The 25,239-nt window shown below is 41.1% G+C and overlaps 1 protein-coding gene across 8 annotated transcripts in view; it reads right to left on the bottom strand.

Annotated features, from left to right (window-relative positions):
• The window catches only part of SP140 (SP140 nuclear body protein), a 75,422-nt gene that overhangs the window by 39,536 nt on the left and 10,647 nt on the right, over nucleotides 1–25,239 (bottom strand). For all 8 annotated transcript variants that reach the window (XM_044241817.1, XM_044241823.1, XM_044241822.1 and 5 more), the window contains exons 4-9: nucleotides 14,903–15,080; nucleotides 13,276–13,444; nucleotides 10,923–11,006; nucleotides 9,375–9,458; nucleotides 4,647–4,730; nucleotides 1,210–1,293 (exon numbers count right to left, since the gene is read on the bottom strand). In XM_044241817.1, the coding sequence (XP_044097752.1) occupies nucleotides 1,210–1,293; nucleotides 4,647–4,730; nucleotides 9,375–9,458; nucleotides 10,923–11,006; nucleotides 13,276–13,444; nucleotides 14,903–15,080 (683 nt within the window). The remainder of the gene's footprint in view (nucleotides 1–1,209; nucleotides 1,294–4,646; nucleotides 4,731–9,374; nucleotides 9,459–10,922; nucleotides 11,007–13,275; nucleotides 13,445–14,902; nucleotides 15,081–25,239) is intronic.

The following is a 25,239-nucleotide window of genomic DNA, read 5'->3' as shown; positions in this document are numbered from 1 at the left end:
GCATTCAGGTACACAGAGGGATGACCTTGGGAGACAGGTGTCCCTAGCAGGCATGCACTTGAGACTCATTCTATTACCTGGGAGTAACTGAGATAGCCAAGGAGAGAATTATTGGTTTCTGACTATGTCCTGGGCACCACTTCCTACCTGGGGAGATTAAATCTGAAAACTCACTACCAAGATAGCCTCCTTTTGTTGGAAGATGCTCATGTCTAGACTTGTACTTCAGCTTTATAAGATCCCAACTTCTCCCCTATACAGCAGTTTCCACTCCTTTTTGGTTTTAAAATTATTTTTATATAACTCTTTCTCTACATAGTCTCCTTTGTGCTTTCTTTCACATTATTATTATTTTGATGCTTATTTGCCAAATTATTATATAATCTCTCTAATTTTCATCTTCATACCTCATTTCTCCATTAACTTACACCCTTTCCAGGTTGTCTCTCAATTTCTCCTTTTCTACCTCTGTTTCTCTGAGTCTTTCCCTCTGGATGCTTTAAAATTTCCCTTATTTTATCTATTTTTCTTGTTCTCACAGATGTTTCCTCCCAAACTGACAGATGTTCTTCCCTTTTCACATGGACCACAATACCAGACAGCCTTCTCTTATCAGCTCTATGCTAACAATCTCCCTAGGGACCTTTTAAAGTGCAAACCTATCACTCATTCACAAATGAGTGATATGTCCATACTGCTGATACTTATGGAAGTAGGCTGAAAATGATCTCATTGCTTCAATTGCCATAACCTGCTGTTATTTGGGGTTTTGTGGACATTTAATAAAATGACCCAGGCCCTTCTGCTCTGGTGCCCCAGCCTACCTCTGTTATATCCTGTCTCCCTGTGTTCTCCCTGACTTGAGAACTCAGGAGCTCTGTTCACCATTATTCTTAGTCTCTCTCACAGTTTTGGAAAAAACAAGACAGAAAATGGACACAGTCTTACTTGTATGTATGTGAATATGAAGAATAGAATGGTAGGATGGGAGAAAGGTAAGATTTTTTTTTCCATGCTGATCAGAAAACAAAAGCTTATTGAGAGAGTTGGGAATTTAAATCAGAATTAAAAATTAAAAAAAAAAAGAAACTAGTCTACTATTGACAGTGGACTTTTAAGAGTTATCTTTTATGAGGAGAACAAATCTCCCAACTTCTGGAGCTACAAAACATTTAATGCTTAAAAAAAAAAAAAAAAAAAAAGAATTACCTTGTCCCTCTTCTGCTGGCTGACTGGGCATCTCCTCTAGTTCTCCTTCATTAGTCACTGGGGAAACTCTGGGATCATAGGTCACTGCAGAGAAACAAGAACATTATGGACCATGGAGGGTGATGGGAGCAGAACTCATCATGTCCACGCCCCACCAGGATGGGAAAGAAAGCTGCCTGCTCCATGGGGCCCCTTGGAGCCACATTGTCTTGTTCCGCTTTCTGCCATCTTGTTACATCTCCTCTGTCCACTTCTCACTGTCCCACCTGCATTCCTGCCTCCACACATCTGTTTCCTAACTGTGCATCTCTTACATTGTCTGGGCTTCTACCCCATCTCTTGTTTTTAGGCCTTAGATTTGTTTTTGCTTTTCAGTGATAATGTATCTATTTTCTCTCATTACTCTGTCAAGCTTTCTTACTCTAGATGTCTTCAAGCCCAAGTGGTTGAGTCCATTCCAATGCTCTCTGTCAGTATTTCCCTTTCTCTCCCCACCAACATCAGTTTTTCCCTTAATTTTTTTTTAACTCAAGAAAACTTTTTATTTTAGGAGGTGAAACAGGCCCAGCTGCAAAAACACTAGAAACAATTCTCTTATACTAAGGTGGAAGACTGATGATTACATTCTATTAGAGCAGAAGGGGCTGTTAAAATACTCTCCTGTCCACAGGCCCTTAAGAATGTTGTCAAACAGTTGAAACATTTGGAAACCCATACCCAGTTTTTCTTTTTTTCTCTTCTTAAAAATTCTTTATTTAAATTCAATTTAATTAGCATATACTGTATTATTAGTTTCAGTGGTAGAATGTAGTGATTCATCAGTTGCATACATTACCAGTGTTCATTACCATACATACCCAGTGTTCATTACTTCAAGTGCCCTCCTTAATACCCATCACACAGTTAGACATTTCTCCAAAGAAGACACACAAATGGCCAACAGTCTCATGAGCAAATGCTCAACCTCATGCAGCATCAGGGAAATACAAATCAAAACCACAATGAGATACCACCTCACACCAGTTAGAATAGCTAAAATTAACAACTTAGTTTTCCTCTTAATGAAGGTCTTATGTTGGACCCAACTTCTTTGGGAATGTGTGGGACTCCTGGGGCTTCCTCTTCGTGTTCTGACCACAGGACCCCACCTTAACTGCCAGGTGGCTTCCCACAACTGTTCCCTCAGTGACATATCCACTGCTGCCCACTCTCCCTTTTCTGCTTTGCCCTTGCAAAAACAATCTGAATGCCTTCTGTGCTTTGTTTTCCCATCCACAAAACAGAAGTTACAACAGTTTATATACCCGTGTCTTAAAGTTTTTCAAAGATAAAAGGAAGTCTCCCACAACCCAGTAATCTGATGGAGACTGTCAGAAACTTTGCATACCTGTCTTCCACACTTTGTTCTCTTTCTCATTTTTACCCTTCCCATATGTGTCTGCCTCTTCTGTTTCCACCTCTGTTTCACTCTTGGGATCTCTTGTCACTCCTCTTTATCTTGATTTGTTTCTTTCCCCATGTCTGTTCCCACCTCCCTTTTTTCCCCATCATGCTTCCCTGGTGCTGTGCTTTATTTCTTCTTCCTGACTCTTATCTTGGGGATTAGAAAAGGCATCTCTGAGATGGTATCTAATATCTACATGATTTCACCAGATTAGTGAGTGAATGGGCAGGTAAACTGTCCAAGCACAGGGCCAAGCATGTGCCAAAGCTCAGGTGAGAAAGAGTAATCAGATAATTAAAATTACTAAACAAGTTTTATACAAATTTTTGAGGTAATTGCAGGACAGACATGAGGCTGGACTGATGGGAAGGAAAGTGGATTTAATCCTTCTGACAATAGGAAGTTATCGACTTAATGTAGGAAAGTAGAATAGACCAACCTGCATTTTCAGAGTCCTCTAGTTAACCTGGAGAGATTGGGTATGAGGGGAACATGACTGGAAGGAAGATATGAGACTAGAGGCTGTTGCTCTGGTTCCAGAGAGAAGAGACATCTGGCTAGAGTGTTTGTTTTGGGTATGAAGGGGAATGGATGGGCAAGAGACAAGTTTGAGGTATAGCTGACTAATCTCGATGACTGATGGGCTATGTGAGTTGAGGGAGGGGGATGAGTCATTGATGACCCCTAAATTTCTGCCTAAGGAATGAAACAATGGGATTCTGTCCTGAGATAGGGAACACCAGGAAAGGAGGAGATCTGGTGTCAAGAAACATGGCATGTGCAATTGAGGGTATCTTGTATTGAGGTTCCTGAAAAACATCCAAATGGAGATGTTCTTCAGGCCTCCTGCACAACTGCATTCAGACCCTGAGATGAGTGAGGTTAGGAAACAAGTCTGGGCCAGACAGGTGTTTGGGGATCATAAGTTATAGATGGGAGCAGACAAAGATGACAGTGGGGAGGCCCACTGCCTCTGAGAATATTAGGGGGTACCATATAGATAATTGGGGACATGATAATTTGAAAACCATGGCTAACATTTTCCACCCTTAGTGGCAAACTTGTTTCCGACGAATGACTTCTCTCAATTCCTACAATGTCCCAAACTATCTTCTCTTTCCCTTGTACAGTGTTCATCTCTGCTGAATTTTCACTCATCTCCTTTTTCTTAACGTAAAACTTCTGTGCCCCTTCTCCACCCTTTCTTTTTCTTAGTGTTTCCCGCCCACCCCACCTCGCATTTTTCTCTTAACATCATGTTCTCTATCTAAAATGATGGAGTTTATCTCCTTTCTTCAATGTTGTTCATTTCCCTGCTTCTATCTGTTCTCTCTAGTTCTTAACTTTCTGTTTCTAATTTTTCAACCTAAGAATTAAAACTGAACATTTAAATTTCAGACTTTCTGTGTATTTCATCCACGTCCATATTCCTTCCCCATATCACCAATGTTCTGGACTGTGGTCATTGGCAAATGAGCAAGGATCCTTCCCTTTGCCAGGTACATTTTGAAATTCTTTCACATGAGTTCTCTGTGTTGCAATTATTCCCATTATGCCCATGTTCCTGGCATAGCTTCAGGGAAAATAGGTTGGAAACGATCTCCCCTTCCTGATAACATGGTTATATTTAGACTTGATGTCTATTTAAATAGAATTGCCAATCACTTTTGTCCTGTCTCATGAGTTTCATTTCATGACTCCATCTATATTTTTCACTCTCCCTCTCTTTGTCTATGTTCTATACCCAGGGAAACCCCAACCAGTCTGAGATCATTCTTCACTGCTTGTGTCTCTCAAAGGAAGCAATCAGAAGCTAGGCATAGTTTGTCTATGTGAATATGTCAGGATTGATGGATGGATGGATGGATGGATGAATGGATGGATGAAAGGCGAATAGGGAAGGGATGAAACAAGGTGTCCCTCTACATTGAAAATAAAATACATAGAAAAATAAAGTTTTAATTAGATAACAGATCATTTAAATTCTAATTACCTTCTTTATCGTAAGGTAGTAATCCGGGCATCTCTTCTGATTCTCCTCCGTCATCCCTTTGTGGAGCCGCACGTTTGCAAGACGCTGAAGAGAGAAATAAGAACATGATAAACAGTTGGCGTGGATTCTGCCTGGATGTGGCCAATACTCAGAGAGCACTGGAGCTTGATGTTCAGAGTACAGGAGAACTACTCCTTGGGAAGAAAAGTATATTTGTACCCAATGAGCTTGCTCTGCCTTTTTAGCACCTTCTTAGGTCTGAGTTCCCTTCTCTTTCCTTCCCTCTTCTCCCTCTAACCCTGTCTCCACATGTTGCTGCCCCTGCCCCCATGAAGCTGTAGGTGTCTTTGTCTATGACTTCTGCCATCTGTTTGCACTTCTCTCTTTTTGCTCCTCCACGAAGTTCATCTCTTTACTCCATTATCTCCCTATTTATTCTCTTATCTCACTTTCTCTCTGCTATACTTAGTATTTCATGAACCCTATGCAATCCCTTGGAAGTAAGTTAAAGATTATCTCTCCCCTCCCAAACCCCAACCTGCTAGAGTTTAGAGTTCATATACATTTAGACAAAATTGGGCCTACTTAACCAACTCCACTGGTACTCCCAGTCTGCATTCTTATTATTCTGTTCCCTTCATTCTTCACCCTAGAGCCCTTCCATTAAGGTGCTTAGCCTCCTTTCTCCTCTGTCTCCCACACACCTGAGGAAAGCTGAGTCAAAGTGTATATTTGTGTCTGGGGGAAGGAAAGGAAATGTCCGTTGCATACAAACAGGCAAACAAATTTAATGAAGTAACTGCTCATTTAAATCATAATTACCTCTCCCATTGCCTGGTAGCAGTTCAGACATCTCTTTAAAATCACCTCCATTTGTCCTTTGAAGAGCTTTATGCTTACAGGAAACTGAAGGGAAATGCAAAAATGACCAACCAGACGTGACAATAAGGGAACAGAGCTCAGGAACCTCATGCTGAACTCTGGTGTTCAGCACTTGGGTGAGATTCTCCTTGGGAAGGAGGACCTCACCTAAGACCTACCAGAGCCTCCCTCTAGCTCTTCTTCTTCTGTTATCCTTCATATACCTCCTTTCCTTCTCATTGTTCTGTCACCACACACTGTTTCTTCTATACCACGAAAGACTGGACATATCCATGAATCCCTGGGCTTCCCTCTTGGGCTTTTTCTTATTCGTGGTTCTTCCTTGCTCTCTGTTAGTTTTCCTACTCGTGGCTCAGTTTATCTTTCTAGATCTCTTGCCTCCCACATGGTAAGTCCCAATCCTGCCAGCCCTTTCTGCCTTTCCTCGTTCTCACTACTGAAATATATTTGTTAGCATGAGGGCCTTCTTACACTGGGCCCTGAGCCACTGGCCTAAGTACCTGAACACTTTCTGGGTTCCCCCGTGTGAACTCTGCCTTGGTGATCCTGGCCACCCTGAATGTCAGCCTCACATGATGATTACCATAGTCCTTCCAACTTGTGTAACTGCTTTGACCTGATAAAAGACCCTTATACACTGCAGTGCTCCTATTTCTTTATCTATAAAATAGGAAGAAGCAATAGTTTGTCTCCCTAAATGCATAAGTTTGTGAAGATGAAATTATATCTTATTTGCCAAAATTCTTTGAAAATCACAGTAACATAATAAAAACTATTTGACAAAAATTTTAATTTAGGGTGGAGAGCCGTTGATCTGAAGGACTATGTTTCTTCTGGGCTTTTTCCAGTATCAGGCACAAAATAATAACATTATCAATAAATAGGATAATGCTTAGTTTTTATTCTCTGGAGAAGCTAAAGGGTCTGTGGGTATAAATCCAAGTTTTTACTATGAATAAGAATGAAAGACATCCCCCTTCTTCAGCAAATCTTTCCCCGAATGTGTATTTGGGAACATTTATGTGATTCATGGGATTCCAGAACACCCTGGATTTTTTCACTGTGGAGTGTGCTCAGGGTAAAATGCATCAGGAAACACCAGCTTGAAACTCAGCCGCCTGACACCCTGCAACCAAACACTGGCAAGCTTCCCCACTTCTTTGCTGGGCCCACGCCTTGGTGGGGAGCATAAGGCTTCCAAGGCTCTTCTTCATCACTAGTCCCCCAACAGTCCTCGCTATCCGCAGCAGAAAGGAATCTCAAAAGGAAATCTCACCAACATCTCAATTTATGACCAAGGGAAAATCACAGCAAGAAAATAAGAAAAACCAAGAAACCCTGAGAAACTGAAATGCCCCATTCCACAAGACAACCTGACCTAAGGTTATGTTCGCTTCAGTAGCTTTCACTAGAGGCTGAGAATAATTCACCCATCATGGGAAAATATTCCTCTTCTTACTTACACATCCTCCTTTTTCTATTCTTCCCTTTTCCGATTCTGTAAATCTAATCACTCTCTGCCCTCAGTTTCTGCTGTTGTCTCTTGGAGCTTCTCTTTTTCTTGGTGTGTTTCTCTCTTGTTCTCTGCTCCTGCAACTTTTCCCCTTGTTTTCCCCTGATACTGCTCCTCCTCTCCTACCATTTGTCTCTCAGTTGTTCCTGCCTAGCTTTCTCTAAAGACAGGCCTCCCCAAGATGGCTTGTGTTAAGTAGGACTTAACCAGAATGGAGGAAGTTACGCCAAGGGCAGTGGAACAGAAAAACAGTTCTAAACAAGGCACATGAAAAAACTCAGATGTGAAGGAGATATCTAACAATTAAAATCATTGGGGAAGAAAGTTTCTTTTATTTTTCTATTTTCTTCTCTTTTTTTACTTTTTTATTTTTTTTAATTTTTTAAAAGATTTTATTTATTTATTTGACAGAAATCACAAGCAGGCAGAGAGGTAGGCAGAGAGAGAGGGGAAAGCAGGCTCCCTGCTGAGTAGAGAGCCCAATGCAGGGCTCTATCCCAGGACCCTAAGATCATGACCTGAGCTGAAGGCAGAGGCTTTAACCCACTGAACCACCCAGGTGCCCCAATTTTCTTCTATTTTTTTAAAAGATTTTATTTATTTATTTGACACAGAGAGAAAGAGAGATCACAAGTAGGTGGAGAGGCAGGCGCGGGGGGAGGGTACAGGCTCCCTGCTAAGCAGAGAGCTGGATGCGGGGCTCCATCCCAGCACCCTGAGATCAGGACCTGAGCCGAAGGCAGAGGCTAGAGGCTTAACCCACTGAGCCACTCAGTTTCTTCTATGATGAGGCTGGAGAGATAGGCAGATGGCTCATTGTGGGGCAACGCTGGACCCCAGTGAGAGAAACTTTTATTTAATTCTTGATGTATTAGGAAGTAGGAAGTACTTCTTATTATTCCTAAGTAGGAAAATAATACAATCTAACTTTTATTTTCAAATGTCCCATTCAGTTGAAGGGCAAATAATTCACTTAATGGCAATAAGTTTGGAGGGAAGAGGGAGGCAGAAGCCTGCCTCTGAGAACCACGATAGTTGACAGAGACATGGATTAGAGACTCGGCTCTGGGCACTGGACAGATGGACAGGTGGGAGATATTCTGAGGGAGAACTGACCATGTTGGAAGAGTGACAGGTATGTAACTGAGGGCCAGAGAGTCATGGGCAACTGCTAGGTTTCCAACTTGAAAAAAACACAGGTGAACAGCAGTCTATCACTGAGGGACAGAATACTGAGGAGTTAGATCCAGCTTGAGCAAGGAAGAATGAACAATGCTTTCAGTTCGGGGTGTGCCAAGGTTAAGGCTCTTGAAAGAATTCCAGTGTTGTTATCTATCTGACTCCTAGCCTTCAGGTCCATGGATAAATAAGCTCTGAAGATGACCTGGGGTGGAGATTTGGTTTTGGGAATCACTGAAATATTCGGGGAGAGGCCTATCACAATCTGACATTTCGTAAGTGCCACTTTGATAATTTGGGACAGTTTGATCTGGAAACTCAGAGCTAATGTCAGCCCTTGTGCCCAAAGGTGCTTCTATCCCCTGCCCTGGCCCCAAACCTGCAACATCCCAACCTGCTCCTCTCCTTCTTGTCCCCTATTTATCAGCCCCCTAGTTTCCATCTATTCTATTTCTCTCCATAGGTGTCTTTGCACTTCCCCAGCTTTCCCCATGTTCTAGTATTTATTTTCCACTCCATATTGCTCTTACTGTAGATTTTTCTCTCAATTTTTATCTCTAATCCTTGAGCCATTTTTCAGTTAAATAAACTACCTGCTACATCTCCCACTTCCTCCCTGCCTATCACTGTTTCTCCCACTTTACCTTGGGAGAGCTTCTATCTCTCCATGTGCTGAAATCCTCCTGATTAACTCTCTCATCATTTCCAGCACTCAAGGCTTAGACTACAGTACCAGGGGCCTCCCACTGGCCAGCTCCAGGGGATCAGTCTCCCACATGGACTGCACATGGATGCTACCTCCAAATTCCTTTCAATGGTCTCTGAAGTTAACTGAAAATTATCCCCCTTCCCCACCCTTGAGGGTAAGAATGTATGTTCCTTTTAGAAAACTGGATCCATTTGTGTGATTTGTCCTGTTACCCTAGCTACCTTTTCCTCGTTTTCCTTCTATATTCTCCATCAAAGAGTACTCTCTCTGCTGAGGAGCTCAGATTCGTTTTTCTCATGGTGTCTGTTACATCTGTGGGTAGGTAAGTTCAGGTAGAAAGAAGGATTAGCAGAAGCCTGGGATCAGAAACAAAATGCAGGCTTTCCTCCCGCAAAGATAAGAAAACAAAGATTTAATGCAGAATTGTAAGTTGAATGATAGTTACCTTGCCCCTCATTAGGCAGTAAGCTGGATGTCTCTTCCAGTGCTCTGACATTATTCATTTGGGGAGGTGAGTGTTCACAGGACTCTGAAAAGGGGACAAGAGCATGGCAGGACTCAGTGTCTAGAAAAGAGACCTCTGTGTGCTGAAGCTGAACTCTGATATTCAAGCTCCAAGGACTTCACCTGGGGCTCACCAAAGCCTTGCTCACCTCTTTCCCATTGTGATGCACCTAACTGAAATGTAAAACAACTGTGTCCCCAATGCAGCCGTGGCACTTAGTGGCCATTTTCAACACCTGGAACATTTCCAGCAGACCAGAGAGCTCCCATGTGCTGATTTCAAGTCTGTTTACAACTACTGTAAGCGACCACTCTTCTGATTTTTTTCACCTTCAATTAAGTCCTTTCTTTCTGGAAATGTGCTCATCTGTCCTGATGCTCACATAAATAGGGTCACACAGCATATACTCTTGCGATTGGCTTCTTTTGCTCAGTGTACATCGGACTCTTGAACAACACTCACAACAACTTTATTTTAGATATATAGATTTCTATATTGGTAGTTTCAATTTACATGCTAGAACACAGAACGTAAGTAAGTCGCTGAAGCAAGCAAGAGGTAGAGCCCAATGTGAAGCCAGGCAGTGAGGACTCAACACGTTTGCCCTTTACTGGTGTAGAGAAGAGGATTCGAACCTAGATTGGTCATGCGACCTTGCACAAATCACTAACTCCCCTCATGTCTCTGTTTCTTCCCCTGGAAAGTAGGACTAACAAAACCTTATCATAGGGTTGTAATGAGGAGTACTTGTGAAGGGATAGCTGAGTCAGAGTAATTTAGCAAGAAATCATAATTTTCTGTATTAATGCCATAAGCATTATAATTTGAGAAAGGTTGGTGTTGCTACTATTGTCACTGTTAAGTGATTATTGCCCTTTATTCTCTTTACCCCCATACACTTTCTTTTTCCCTCTCTCTCTCTCTCGCTCGCTCACTCTTTAAGTTGGGAACTCACATCCCTGAGATCAAGACCTGAGCTGAGCTCAAAAGTCAGATGCTTAATGGACTGAACCACCCCAGAGTCCCTCTTTTTCTTCTGCACAGCATCACTCCTTCCATATTCTCTTCTGCACACAATTTTTACTCTCTCTCCCTCTCTTTTCTCTTATTATGGGAAGCATTTACAGCAGTTTCTTGCCTTTCTCTTTGGGTCTGCCTCCTGGTGCCAAATCTTACCCCTTCCTAGATCCACTAAATTCCCAATTCCCACTAAATTGCATCTCCTGGTCACAGTAAGATCTGCTCTTGTGCATTCCTGTTATACCTTCTGAGTGATCCTCTCTGCCTGGCAACATTTTTGAATTCCACACCTGGTTGGTTAGTTAGGATCCCATACAAGCCATCACTGACTTGGCTTTCTCTTCCCCCACCATCTCCTTTTACACTCCTCCCCAGGGGGCACTCTCCACCCAGGAGCTTGGCCCCCTGATCTCTGCTGCCTTTCCTCTCAGCAGATGAGAGAACAAGTCTCTGTGAAGTCACACATACCTAACTGGTGAGGTACTTGTAAGTGGAGCATTTCCTTTGTCTCTTCTTCATCAATGGCTTCATAATGGAAGTTGTCATAAATCACTGGGAAGAGGAAGAAAAGGCAGTTAGAGACTTCTGGCAGTGACCAGGAGCTTCCTCTCTCAACTACACACCTGGCTCACCCCTGACTCCAGCAGTTCAGCAGGAGCCTTCCAGCTCTCGGGGAACCCTGGGCTTCAGCAGGTCTCATGGGATGAGAGACTGATGTTATTGTACATCTCACAAGGTTTAAGAGAAGATGGACAGTGGAAAAGTTGTAAATAGTTCAATGAACTATTTAGAACAAGGAAAGCTAACTTAAAAAGAAAATATATATATATATATATATATATATATATATATATATAATGTATTTTGTGAATTCTACATGCAACTAGGAATATAGAAGCAGCAGAGGGATTTCACCAGGAGAAAACTAATGTTTGAAGAGAAATAGACCTATATAAAAAAAGAGAGCCCCAATATCTTTTAAGGATGGAGGTTTTAAAGGAAAGAAACAAAGAAGCGAAGAAACAAGAGAAAGAAAAAGAGGAAAGAAAGAAGGAAGAAAGGGAGGGAAGGAGAGAGGGAAGGGGGAAGGGAGAAAAGGATAGAGGGAGGAAGAACGGAAGGGAGGGAAGGACGGAGGGAGAAAGAGGATCTTAGATCAGGGAAGGAGGATGATCTTGTGACAAAGTAAACTAACAGTGAAGAGGAACTAGCATTTTCCTGGGGTGGGGTGGGTGGGGAGAGATACAGGGAACAACAACAAAAAGACACTCTATTAGGCACAAACAGTTTGAAAGACACACCTGAAAGTGAATGTCACAGCTGTACCAGGGTCCCAGGAAATGACAACAAAAAGTTCAGGAAAGCAGCCTAGGGCACCCCGCTTCACAGCTGCGTCTAAAGGCAACTCAACCAATGATAGACAGAAAACCAAGACTCACAAAACACGAGGAAAGAAATCCAAGAAATAGAGAAAGACACCAGCCAAGAAAGATGACAGGAGCACAACTCCTGGAAGCAGCCCCCAATGAAAGGTGAGGGCAGTAAGGTTGGGGGGAAGGTAGAAAGGCTCAATTCGCACAAGAGATGCTTCTGCAATCCCCAGGACACATTGACTTCTTGTCCAGGCAAATACCAGAGGAGGACATGGGGATAAATGCTGTGTGAGACAGAGGTCTTGGGAACACAGGGGGTGCCCCACATGCATGTATGTGTCTCTCTGTGTATGTGAACAACCATCCTACCAGCTTCTTGGCTTTGGACCTTGACCCATGGCTCCCTTGAACAATAGGGTCTAGGAGGCGCCAGCAGCAACCTCCTGGTGGGTGTACAGGGGCGCGGTAAGCCTCAGCATGGGGAGCCCCAGAAACTAACATATGTGGTGTGGGTGCTGGTGTCCAAGGAAGGGGATCCCCACAGACCACGGAGAGGATCAAGCCTCTGAGATGTGGGCAGTAACAGTAACTGCCATTCCTTTATACCCATGAGCTTGGGCCATCCTAGTTCTATATATTAAACTGACTTAAAATTTATGATTGGTATTTGATTTCCTTTATTCCTTTTTTGACTTGGATATACCATAACATGGAAATATTATAGATTTTCTTTTAATCAAGCTATGGTTTTCATAAGCCAGCACGTCCCAGTCTATACATTGACTTCTTTCACTTTTTCTCTGCTTAAAAATCCTTCATTACCTCCTTATTTCCCAGATAGTAAACTTCAAATTTCTCGGCACTGGGAATCAGACCCTCAAAAATCCCCAGCAACTTCCCTTCCCAGAATTAGCTTCCAAACACTCTCTCCCAGGCTGTATTTTCAGCCACAGTCTTCTGCCAGCCCACTGGTCCTTTCCCAGCTGCCGCTCCCCAGTCCTCTCTAGTGACTTCTCCACTATTTGTCTGGAGAAGTAAGTTGGCAACAACTGCACCAAATGACACATTTTCTAAAACAAAGAAAACCTTTGAATATTTGAACATGACTACAGGTAACAGAGAAGCTTCCTCCCCTTTCCTACAAAAGTACATCATTCATGCCTTCCCCCCTAAAAAAAAGTAGAAGTTCAAATCCTACATTTCTCAGCACCAAATTCAGGTCCTGGCTGAGCAATCATTGGTGGAGTTACTTGGCTAAAGGTCTGTCACCCCCACTGGCTGTAAGTTCCATGAGGACATGGATCATGTGCATTTTCTTCACCACTGTCCGTGCCTGTTATGGAGCAGTCGCTCAATAAAATGACTATCAAATATTAATGAAGATTGAATGAATGAATTAGTAAATGAATGGACTTGAATCCCCCAAAGTTGTTGAAAGCTGTAATTACCATTTTGGAAGCTTCTGCAGATCTCAAGTAAGTCAGGATAGGCCTTTAGGTTTGTGTTGCTGAACAGTGCATCCAGAACTGTCTTGTCAAATGTCTTCTCCAGTTCACTGAGCACCTGATAGACCACTTCTTCCACTGGGACCTGATTACTACAAGCTTCTTCAAAATTCTTAAAAATATTGAACAGAGAATTATGTAGATATGGATTTGCAGGTTATAGAAGATGCAGATTGTAGCCCAGACCACCTGTTCTCTTGTGAAATGTTAGAATGTCACACATGTTTGGATGACTTCTTAAATAACCATCACAAAAATAGACCCTTATTTGAACGTCTCTGACACTGATGCACACTTGAGGGAGGAATTTTGAAGAATAAAGATGGCTTCAAAGTCAAATGATTGTGGAGGCTTCAAGAGCCTGGCTAGGATGCTTTAAGAGTGCTAATGACTATGTCCACAATAGCCAAACTATGGAAAGAACCTAGATGTCCATCAACAGATGAATGGATAAAGAAGATGTGGTATATACACACAATGGAATACTATGCAGCCATCAAAAGAAATGAAATCTTGCCATTTGTGACAACATGGATGGAACTAGAGCGTATCATGCTTAGCGAAATAAGTCAAGCAGAGAAAGACAACTATCATATGATCTCCCTGATATGAGGAAGTGGTGATGCAACATGGGGGCTTAAGTGGGTAGGAGAAGAATAAATGAAACAAGATGGGATTGGGAGGGAGACAAACCATAAGTGACTCTTAATCTCACAAAACAAACAGAGGGTTGCTGGCGGAGGGGGGTTGGGAGAAGGGGTGTGGGGTTATGGACATTGGGGAGGGTATGTGCTTTGGTGAGTGCTGTGAAGTGTGTAAACCTGGCGATTCACAGACCTGTACCCCTGGGGATAAAAATATATGTTTATAAAAAATAAAAAATTATAAAAAAAAAGAGTGCTAATGACTGATAATGAGAGGCCATTCTGTTGATGGGGCAGTAACCACTGCCCTCCCACCAGGACTGACCTGCCCTGAAAGGCTCCAGGAATTCAGGTGACCACTCTCCCCTGCAATGAATGTGGCCAAAGGGCAAAGAAAATTCATAAAGACAAAGAGAAGGCTTGTCCTCAGTGTCCCCAGGAAGACCCATTATTAACCTTCACCTGTGTCCTAGGGCTCCAGAAATTTCTGAAGAGCAAGAAATGATTTTGACTGAGAATTTAAGCATTTGCCTCTGGATTTATCCTAACGTGACCCAGCTTGCCTATGAGTTTCAATCATCTCGGGTTCAAATGTGTCATATAAGAGGGCTTTGTAATGAAACATCGCCCAGTTCATTTATTTGCTTTTGGTTCCTATTACTCAATTGTATAAATGTACCTAAGATGCACTGTAGCTTTGTAACATCTCCAGTCCCAATCCAGCTCCATCTCCACCACCATGCCCTTCCCCCTACATTTCCTACAGAAGAAGGAATGTTTTCTGTGTTGCTGTTTCTCCTGTCACCTCTTAACTTACAGGATGGTGGTGGTCCCCACCCACAGAAGACCCTTGGGCCTGTTCATTGCACCCCGCAGTCTGGCAGAACATTGGAGGGGCTGGGTATCATAAGAAAAGTCTCACTTACTTCATACTTTTGCTCAGAGATAAAGCCAAGGTCTCGGAGGCCCATAAGGAGAGGAAATGTCTTATTTATTGCACTTGCAATCTCCACCTTATTCTCTTTGAAGAACGTAAAAATAAACTCATAGAAAGCCTGCTCCTCTGGGGTTTGGTCTTCTAGGTTCTGGTTCCCTGTGAACATCCTGAGAAACAAAGACACATTACGAATTGAGTTTCCAAGAGGCCTGTAGTGAGTGGAAGATTTTAGACATGAAAGACAATCACGGGAGAGCCAATGTGTATCCAATAGTGTTCTTGTGGAAGGACCAGAATAAATGGAATTTGTTTACTGATGGAGTAATCAAGGATGCAGTAGAAGAAGACACTTCACTTAAGAAAGACTTGTATGTGAGGGGCGCCTGGGTGGCTCAGTGGGTTAAGCCTCTGCCTTCAGCTCAGGTCATGATCCCAGGGTCCTAGAATGGAGCCCCCCATCAGGCTTTCTGCTCAGCAGGGAGCCTGCTTCCCCCACCCCCCTCTCTGCCTGCCTCTCTGCCTACTTGTGATCTCTGTCTGTCCAATAAATAAATAAAGTTTAAAAAAAAAAAGAAAGACTTGTATGTAGCAGTGAAAGAGTTCACCCTGAGATAATCAAAACTACTGAGAAAGACTTTACCTGAATCTTCTAAAGAAAACATTGAATTTAAAAATGTTAACATCTTTATAGAAATTGATATGATACTGTGATAGCGAATTTTAGGTGTCAACTTGAAGGGGGTTTGGGGAAGAGAATAACACTTAAATTGGTAGATTTCAAGTAAGTAGGCCGTCTGTAATGTGGGCCTCATCCAATCAGGCAAAGGCCCACACAGAACAAAAAAATTGACCTTGCCATGAAGGCCCAGATAGAACAAAGAGAATGAAGAAATTCACCAACAGACCACTTTCAGACCAGAACTACACCATCAACTCTGATGGGACTCCAGCCTGACAGCTCCATGGCAGATTTTGGAATTGCCAGGATCCATGTTCATGTGAGCTGATTCCTTTTATTTTTTAAGATTTTATTTATTTATTTGACAGAGATCACAAGTAGGCAGAGAGGCAGGCAGAGAGAGAGAGGGAGAGAGAGAGGAAGAAGCAGGCTCCCTGCCGAACAGAGAGCCTGATGTGGGGCTTGATCCCAGGACTCCAGGACCGTGACCGAGCCAAAGGCAGAGGCTTCAACCCACTGAGCCACCCAGCCACCCCATATACACTGTTTTTAAAAGAAGTTTATAGACAAAAAAAATACAAAAACAACTAAAATAATATTATAGAACATAGCACTGAACAGCAAGGTGTTTTTTCTTTAAACAAGGTATGCCTGATTTGTTTGCCTTTTTCCATGTATCATTATATTTATAATGTGTCCATATTGATATTTTTAAGTCAAATCAATGCATTTTAATTGCTGTGTAATAATATTTTACATAAATATAGACAGCATTTATCTAATAATCCTTTACTGGTAAATGTTTAGGTCTATTCCGATTTTTTGTTCTTATGAGCAGTATATTTGTGAACATCCTTGTTTAGATCTCCTTATGTGAACATAATAAGAATTCCTTTAGCTTACATACCTAGAAGTTAATTGTACAGTAATTGGGTATACCACCTTCAAACTTTTAAGTTGCTAAGTTCTTTTTCAAAGTGATTGATTAGTTTACAGTCTTGCCAGAATTTCACAAGAGTTTTTCTTTAGACTTTTGTAGACACTAAGTATTGTCATACTTCAAAACTCCAATCATGATGGCTGTAAAGCCAACTTAATTTTGTTTTCATCTACATCAGGAAGTATTTTCTGCAGTTAAAAGAACACATGCAGGAAGTAGCAGGCTGAGACGACATCAGGTAGCAGAAGACCAACTAGATAGCTTATCAAACCATTCTGAACACCTACAAATCCAAAAGGAGATCAAAGATAAGAAGAGCAACAATTCTAGAAACAAAATCGACCACTTTCTGAAAGGTAGATCAGCGGAGAAGTGAATCCAAAGCGATGGGGAGATATATCACAGGGGAAGGGCCCAGCTCCCGGCAAACAGCAGAGTAACAGAGCACAAAATCAGAACTTTGAAAGTCTGCTCCACTGAAGGACATCACTCCTGAGGCTAAACTGGGGTGAAGCCCACGCAGGGACACTTGGCCTCAGGTCCCACAGGGTCACAGAAGGATCGGGGCTCTCTGAGTGTCAAAGAGCTCACAGGTATTAGAGCAGGGAAGCCAGCTATAGAGACAGAGCCAAGGAGTGAGCTCTCAACTCAGGGTTACCTTGAACCATAATCCATGGCACAGGCCACTGCTCTGTGAGTGGGGTCCCTACAAGATCCGGGGAGGCACCCCCTGGAAGAGTTCAGGGATCTGCAGGGTTCTGAGACTCTAGGCAGAGCTGCAGGCCAGAGACAGAGATGCTTGGTCATAGGCTGGGTGAGCTCAGAGCGCGGCTGGGGGCCAGGGAGACAGAAGTAATTGAGCACTTTCCTCTGAGGGTGCACTGAGAAGTGGGGCTCTGAGCTCTCAGCTCCTCCAGGCTGGAGATTGGGAGGTGGCCATTTTCATTCCCATCCTTCGGAACTCTACAGAAAGCGTTCAGGGAACAAAAGCTCCCAAAAGGGAACCCTAGCAGATTACTTAACCTGGCCCCTGGTAAGGGCAGTGTAATTCCACCTCAGGCAAAGACACTTCAGAATCACTAAAACAGGCCCCTCCCCCAGAAGATCAATGAGAAATCCAGCCAAGACCAAGTTCACTTACCTAGGAGAAGAGCGGAATTCCAGAGGAGGAGAAAGCAAAGCATTGAATTCATAGCTTTCTCCCCATGATTCTTTAGACTTGTAAAGTTAGTTAATTTTTTTAATTGTATTTTTTTTCTTCTACTAAACTTTTTTTTAACTTTTACCCTTTCCTCTTTTAACATTTTTAACCAGTTTATCTTAACAATACCTTTCATTTAAAAAAATAACCTTTTTTGAAACTTCATTATTATAGTCATATTTTATCCTTCATTGTATCTAACCTTATTTTTTGTATACCCAAAGGGTTTTTTCTTCTAAAAAATTTGGGATACAACTTCTTCTAATAGATCAAAATACACCCTAAATCTAACACCGGGCTTGTTCTAGTCTCCAGCCCGAACAAATTCTCTCCACCTTCTTTTTCATTATTCTCCCAACTAACTTACCTTATCAACTCCTTTTTTAGAAATTAAAAAAAAATTTTTTTTCATCCTACTCCATCCCTTCATTGTGTTTACCCTTGTATACGTTTTTCATTCTTTAAAATTTTGGGAGGTTATTTCTTCTAAGAGACCAAAATACTCCCAAAATTAAGTGGGTGACCCTGTTATAGTCACCAGTCTAATATATACATTTTTTTTCTTTTTTATGTTTTTTCTTTATTTGTTTTCTTTTTTTAATTTTTTTTTTCTGAACTTCTTTTTACACACTTCCCCACCCCCCCACAATTTGGGGTCTCTTCTGATTTGGTTAAAGCACATTTTCCTGGGGTCTTTGCCATCCTTTTAGTATTTATTTACCTCTTCATATATTCTTATCTGGACAAAATGACAAGACAGAAAAACTCACCACAAGAAAAAAAACAAGAGGTAGTACTGAAGGCTAGGGACCTAATCAATAGGGACATGGGTAATATGTCAGATCTAGAGTTCAGAATGGCAATTCTCAAGGTTCTAGCTGGACTTGAAAAAGGCATGGAAGATATTAGAGAAACCTTGTCCAGAGAAATAAAAGCCCTTTATGGAGAAATAAAAGAACTAAAATCTAACCAAGTTGAAATCAAAAAAGCTATTAATGAGGTACAATTTAAAAATAGAGGCTCTTACTGCTAGGATAAATGAGGCAGAAGAAAGAATTAGCAATATAGAAGACCAAATGACAGAGAATAAAGAAGCTGAGAAAAAGAGAAACAAACAACTACTGGACCACGAGGGGAGAATTCAAGAGATAAGTGATACCATAAGATGAAACAACATTAGAATAATTGGGATTCCAGAAGAAGAAGAGAGAGAGAGGGGAGCAGAAGGTATATTGGGGAGAATTATTGTAGAGGATTTCCCTAATATGGCAAAGGGAACAAGCATCAAAATCCAGGAGGTGCAGAGAACCCCCTTCAAAATCAATAAGAATATGTCCACACCCTGTCATCTAATAGTAAAATTTACAAGTCTTAGTGACAAAGAGAAAATCCTGAAAGCAGTCAGGGACAAGAGGTCTGTAACATACAATGGTAAAAATATTAGATTTGCAGCAGACTTATCCACAGAGACCTGGCAGGCCAGAAAGAACTGGCATGATATATTCAGAGCACTAAATGAGAAAAACATGCAGCCAAGAATACTATAACCAGCTAGGCTATCATTGAAAATAGAAGGAGAGATAAAAAGCTTGCAGGAGAAACAAAAACTGAAAGAATTTGCAAACACCAAACCAGCTCTACAGGAAATATTGAAAGGGATCCTCTAAGCAAAGAGACACCCTAGAAGTAGTAGACCAGAAAAGAAGAGAGACAATATACAGTAACAGTCACCTTACAGGCAATATAATGGCACTAAATTCATACCTCTCAATAGTTACCTTGAATGTAAATGGGCTATATGACCCAATCAAAAGACACAGCGTATCAGAATGGATAAAAAAAACCAAAACCCATCAATATTCTGCCTACAAGAAACTCATTTTAGACCTGAAGACAACTCCGGATTTAAAGTGAGGGGGTGGAAAACAATTTACCATGCTAATGGACATCAAAAGTAAGTCAGGGTGGCAATCCTTATATCAGATCAATTAGATTTTAAGCCAAAGACTATAATAAGAGATGAGGAAGGACACTATATTATACTCAAAGGGTCTGTCCAACAAGAAGATCTAACAATTTTAAATATCTATGCCCCTAACATGGGAGCAGCCAACTATATAAACCAATTAATAACAAAATCAAAGAAACACATTGACAATAATACAATAATAGGGGAATTTAGCCCTCCCCTCACTGAAATGGACAGATCATCCAAGCAAAAGATCAACAAGGAAATAAAGGCCTTAAATGACACACTGGACCAGATGGACATCACAGTTATATTCAGAACATTCCATCGCAAAGCAACAGAATACACATTCTTCTCTAGTGCACATGGAACATTCTCCAGAATAGATCACATCCTGGGTCCTAAATCAGGTCTCAGCCTGTATCAAAAGATTGGGATCATTCCCTGCATATTTTCAGACCACAATGCTCTGAAGCTAGAACTCAACCACAAGAGGAAATTTGGAAAGAACCCAAATACATGGATACTAAACAGCATCCTCCTAAAGAATGAATGGGTCAACCAGGAAACTAAAGAAGAATTGAAAAAATTCATGGAAACAAATGATAATGAAAACACAATGGTTCAAAATCTGTGGGACACAGCAAAGGCAGTCCTGAGAGGAAAATATATAGTGATACAAGCCTTTCTCAAGAAACAAGAAAGGTCTCAAATACACAACCTAACCCTACACCTAAAGGAGCTGAAGAAAGAACAGCAAAGAAAGCCTAAACCCAGCAGGAGAAGAGAAATAATAAAGATCAGAGCAGAAATCAATGAAATAAAAACCAAAAAAACAATAGAACAAATCAACAAAACTAGGAGCTGGTTCTTTGAAAGAATTAATAAGATTGATAAACCCGTGGCCAGACTTATCAAAAAGAAAAGAGAAAGCACCCAAATAAATGAAGTCATGAATGAAAGAGGAGAGATCACAACCAACACCAAAGAAATACAAACAATTATAAGAACATATTATGAGTAACTCTATGCCAACAAATTTGACAATCTGGAAGAGATGGATGCATTCCTAGAGACATATAAACTACCACAACTGAACCAGGAAGAAATAGAAAGCCTGAACAGACCCATAACCAGTAAGGAGATTGAAACAGTCCTCAAAAATCTCCAAACAAACAAGAGCCCAGGGCCAGACGGCTTCCCAGGGGAATTCTACCAAACATTTAAAGAAGCACTAATTCCTATTCTCCTGAAACTGTTCCAAAAAATAGAAATGGAAGGAAAACTTCAAAACTCATTTTATGAGGCCAGCATCACCTTGATCCCAAAACCAGACAAGGATCCCATCAAAAAAGAGAATTACAGACCAATATCCTTAATGAACACAGATGCAAAACTTCTCACCAAAATACTAGCCAATAGAATTCAACAGTACATTAAAAGGATTATTTACCACGACCAAGTGGGATTTATTCCAGGGCTGCAAGGTTGGTTCAACATCCACAAATCAATCAATGTGATACAACACATTAATAAAAGAAAGAACAAGAACCATATGATACTTTCAATAGATGCTGAAAAAGCATTTGACAAAGTACAGCATCCCTTCCTGATCAAAATTCTTCAATGTGTAGGGACAGAGGGCACATACCTATACCTTAATATTATCAAAGCCATCTATGAAAAACCCACTGCAAATATCATTCTCAATGGAGAAAAACTGAAAGCTTTTTCATGAAGGTCAGGAACACGGCAGGGATGTCCATTATCACCACTGCTATTCAACATAGTACTAGAAGTCCTAGCCTCAGCAATCAGACAACAAAAAGAAATTAAATGCATCCAAATTGGCAAAGAAGAAGTCAAATTATCACTCTTTGCAGATGATATGATACTATATGGGGAAAGCCCAAAAGACTCCACTCCAAAACTGCTAGAACTTGTACAGGAATTTAGTAAAGTGTCAGGATATAAAATCAATGCACAGAAATCAGTTGCATTTCTCTACACCAACTACAAGACAGAAGAAAGAGAAATTAAGAAGTCAATCCCATTTACAATTGCACCCAAAACTATAAGATACCTAGGAATAAACCTAACCAAAGAGGCTAAGAATCTATACTCAGAAAACTATAAAGTACTCATGAAAGAAATTGAGGAAGACACAAAGAAATGGAAAAATGTCCCATGCTCCTAGATTAGAAGAACAAATACTGTGAAAATGTCTATGCTACTTAAAGCAATCTACACATTTAATGCAATCCCTATCAAAATCCCACCCATTTTTTCAAAGAAATGAAACAAATAATCCTAAAATTTATATGGAACCAGAAAAGACCTCAGTTAAAGGAATATTGAAAAAGAAAGCCAAAGTTGGTGGCATCACAATTCTGGACTTCAAGCTTTATTACAAAGCTGTCATCATCAAGACAGCATGGTACTGGCACAAAAACAGACACATAGATCAATGGAACAGAATAGAGAGCCCAGAAATAGACCCTCAACTCTATGGTCAACTCGTCTTCAACAAAGCAGGAAAGAATGTCCAATGGAAAAAAGACACCCTCTTCAATAAATGGTGTTGGGAAAACTGGACGGCCACATGCAGAAAAATGAAATTGGACCATTTCCTTGCACCACACACAAAAATAGACTCAAAATGGATGAAGGACCTCAATGTAAGAAAGGAATCCATCAAAATCCTGAGGAGAACACAGGCAGCAACCTCTTCAACCTCAGCCGCAGCAACATCTTCCTAGGAACATCGCCAAAGGCAAGGGAAGCAAGGGCAAAAATGAAGTCTTGGGATTTCATCAAGATCAAAAGCTTTTGCACAGCAAAGGAAACAGTTAACAAAACCAAAAGACAACTGACAGAATGGGAGAAGATATTTGCAAATGACATATCAGATAAAGGGCTAGTGTCCAAAATCTATAAAGAACTTAGCAAACTCAACACCCAAAGAACAAATAATCCAATCAAGAAATGGACAGAAGATATGAACAGACATTTCTATAAAGAAGACATCCAGATGGTGAACAGACACATGAAAAAGTGCTCCACATCACTCAGCATCAGGGAAATACAAATCAAAACCACAATGAGATACCTCCTCACACCAGTCAGAATGACTAAAATTAACAAGTCAGGAACAGATGCTGGAGAAAATGCAGAGAAAGGGGAACCCTCCTACACTGTTGGTGGGAATGCAAGCTGGTGCAACCACTCTGGAAAACAGCATGGAGGTTCCTCAAAATGTTGAAAATAGAGCTACCCTATGACCCAGCAATTGCACTACTGGGTATTTACGCTAAAGATACACACATAGTGATCCGAAGGGGCATGTGCACCCAAATGTTTATAGCAGCAATGTCCACAATAGCCAAACTATGGAAAGAACCTAGATGTCCATCAACAGACGAATGGATAAAGAAGATGTGGTATATAAACACAATGGAATACTATGAAGCCATCAAAAGAAATAAAATCTTGCCATTTGTGACGACATGGATGGAACTAGAGGGTATTATGCTTAGCGAAATAAGTCAATAGAAGAAAGACGACTATCATATGATCTCCCTGATATGAGGAAGTGGAGATGCAACATGGGAGGTTTGGGGGGTAGGAAAAGAATAAATGAAACAATATGGGGTCAGGAGGGAGACAAACCATAAGAGACTCTTAATGTCACAAAACAAACTGAGAATGGTGGTGGGGGGGAGAGGAGGTGAGGGAAAGGGTGTTGGGGTTATGGACATTGGGGAAGGTATGTGCTATGGTGAGTGCTGTGAAGTATGTAAACCTGGTGATTCACAGATCTGTACCCCTGGGGCTAATAATACATTATATGTTTATTAAAAAATTTAAAAAAAAAAAAGAACACATGTAGCGCACATGATCTGCCATCAAGGCATCTCAAACTGTGCCCCAGCATTCTTTCCCTTAATCCTGTTCTGTCTGGTATGTTTCTTGAGATTCCATTGTATAATATAATTAAAAATCACTCAGTTGGGGCACCTGGGTGGCTCAGTAGGTTAAGCGGCCAACTCTTGATTTCAATTCAGGTCATGATCTTTGGGTGGTGAGGTTGAGCCCCACGTCAAGCTCCAGGCTTAGTGTGGAGCCAACTTGTCCCTCTCCTTCTGCTCCTCCCTCCACTCATATTCTCTCTCTCTCAAAATCACAGACTTAGGGGCACCTGGGTGGCTGAGTCGTTAAGCGTCTGCCTTCAACTCAGGTCATGATCCCAGGGTCCTGGGATCAAACCCCACATCAGGCTCCCTGCTCAGCAGAAAGCCTGCTTCTCCGTCTCCCACTACCCCTGCTTCTGTTCCCTCTCTCACTGTGTCTCCCTCTGTCAAATAAATAAATAAAATCTTTTTTTAAAAAAATCACAGACTTAAATGAAACCATGCAATGAATGCTATTCTGCTACACAATATTCTGTAAGCAGAATATTAAACTGAATATTCTCTGCCTAGAAAAATCCTACTCTTTCTCAAGAACACCTTGGTTATCACCTATAAGAACTTTTCCTCACATTCTCCTATCTAACATGTTCCTTAATCTGTTTACCTCTATTAGACAGAGGGAGATCATTCTTGGTTATTCCAGATTATTCTTTGACCCTACTGTGTGATATCATAAACAAGGATGGAGTTTTGCAAAAGCCTGTTCAATTTACCCATTCCACAATGAGCCTGCACAAAGACAAATACAGACTCTGGATGCAGATCACTTGAGGACAAATCCTGGCTGTGCTTCCTACTTGCTCTAACCTTGGCCAGCTTTCTGAGATTCAGTTGCCTGATGTGACACAGAAGTAGTGATAATATCCATTGTCAGGATTTGGGGAAACTTAAGTAAGACGTGTGTTGAGTATTTACAACAATTGTACAGCAAATCTTCTTAGTGAACAACAAATGGAAGAAATCTCAAGGAAAATGTACAAGAGGTAGCTCTCTCACACCCGTCTGTATCTGCAGGGGTAAGAATGGCATTCTACATCATAAATTAGGTTAGAGATGCCCCTCCCATAATATTTCAAGTAACAGTCACAATAATATATGTTTTTCTCTGGTCTAATATAGAGACGTGTCTATATTAAAAAGTATAACTCATTGTTGTGTATCTAAACCTGTCCATGTAAGTGTTCTCTATACATGGAGACCTGTAAGACCCCTGGATTCCAAACACTATGGTCAAGCCTGAGAAAAATAATTTCTAAACCGAAAAAGCTTTGTAATTCTGGTTCTTACTCAATAGGTGCCTTTTGAGTGCCTGGCTGATAGTATCTTAATAAACCTCTCTGTAATTCTAAAAGGTATAAACACTTGTATGATTTTTCTATCCCACATTAAAAGGGTCATTGGGACTTCGCGTTATAAATATGCATTAGAACAGAATGAAACCCATTCCTTCCCTGAATTCCTTTAAAAAAGAAAATGACTTCTGGTTAAAGCTAGTTGACCCAAGACAAGTGCTTTGCCCTCAGACTAGAGAGTTCCCTAAAATGGAAGTAAAGGAATTAAAGGCAC

This window comes from Neovison vison, chromosome 3 (genome assembly GCF_020171115.1).
Source record: "Neovison vison isolate M4711 chromosome 3, ASM_NN_V1, whole genome shotgun sequence".
NCBI lineage: Eukaryota > Metazoa > Chordata > Mammalia > Carnivora > Mustelidae > Neogale > Neogale vison.
Note: the sequence above shows the minus strand (reverse complement) of the source record. Positions and strands in the feature narration are given on the sequence as shown.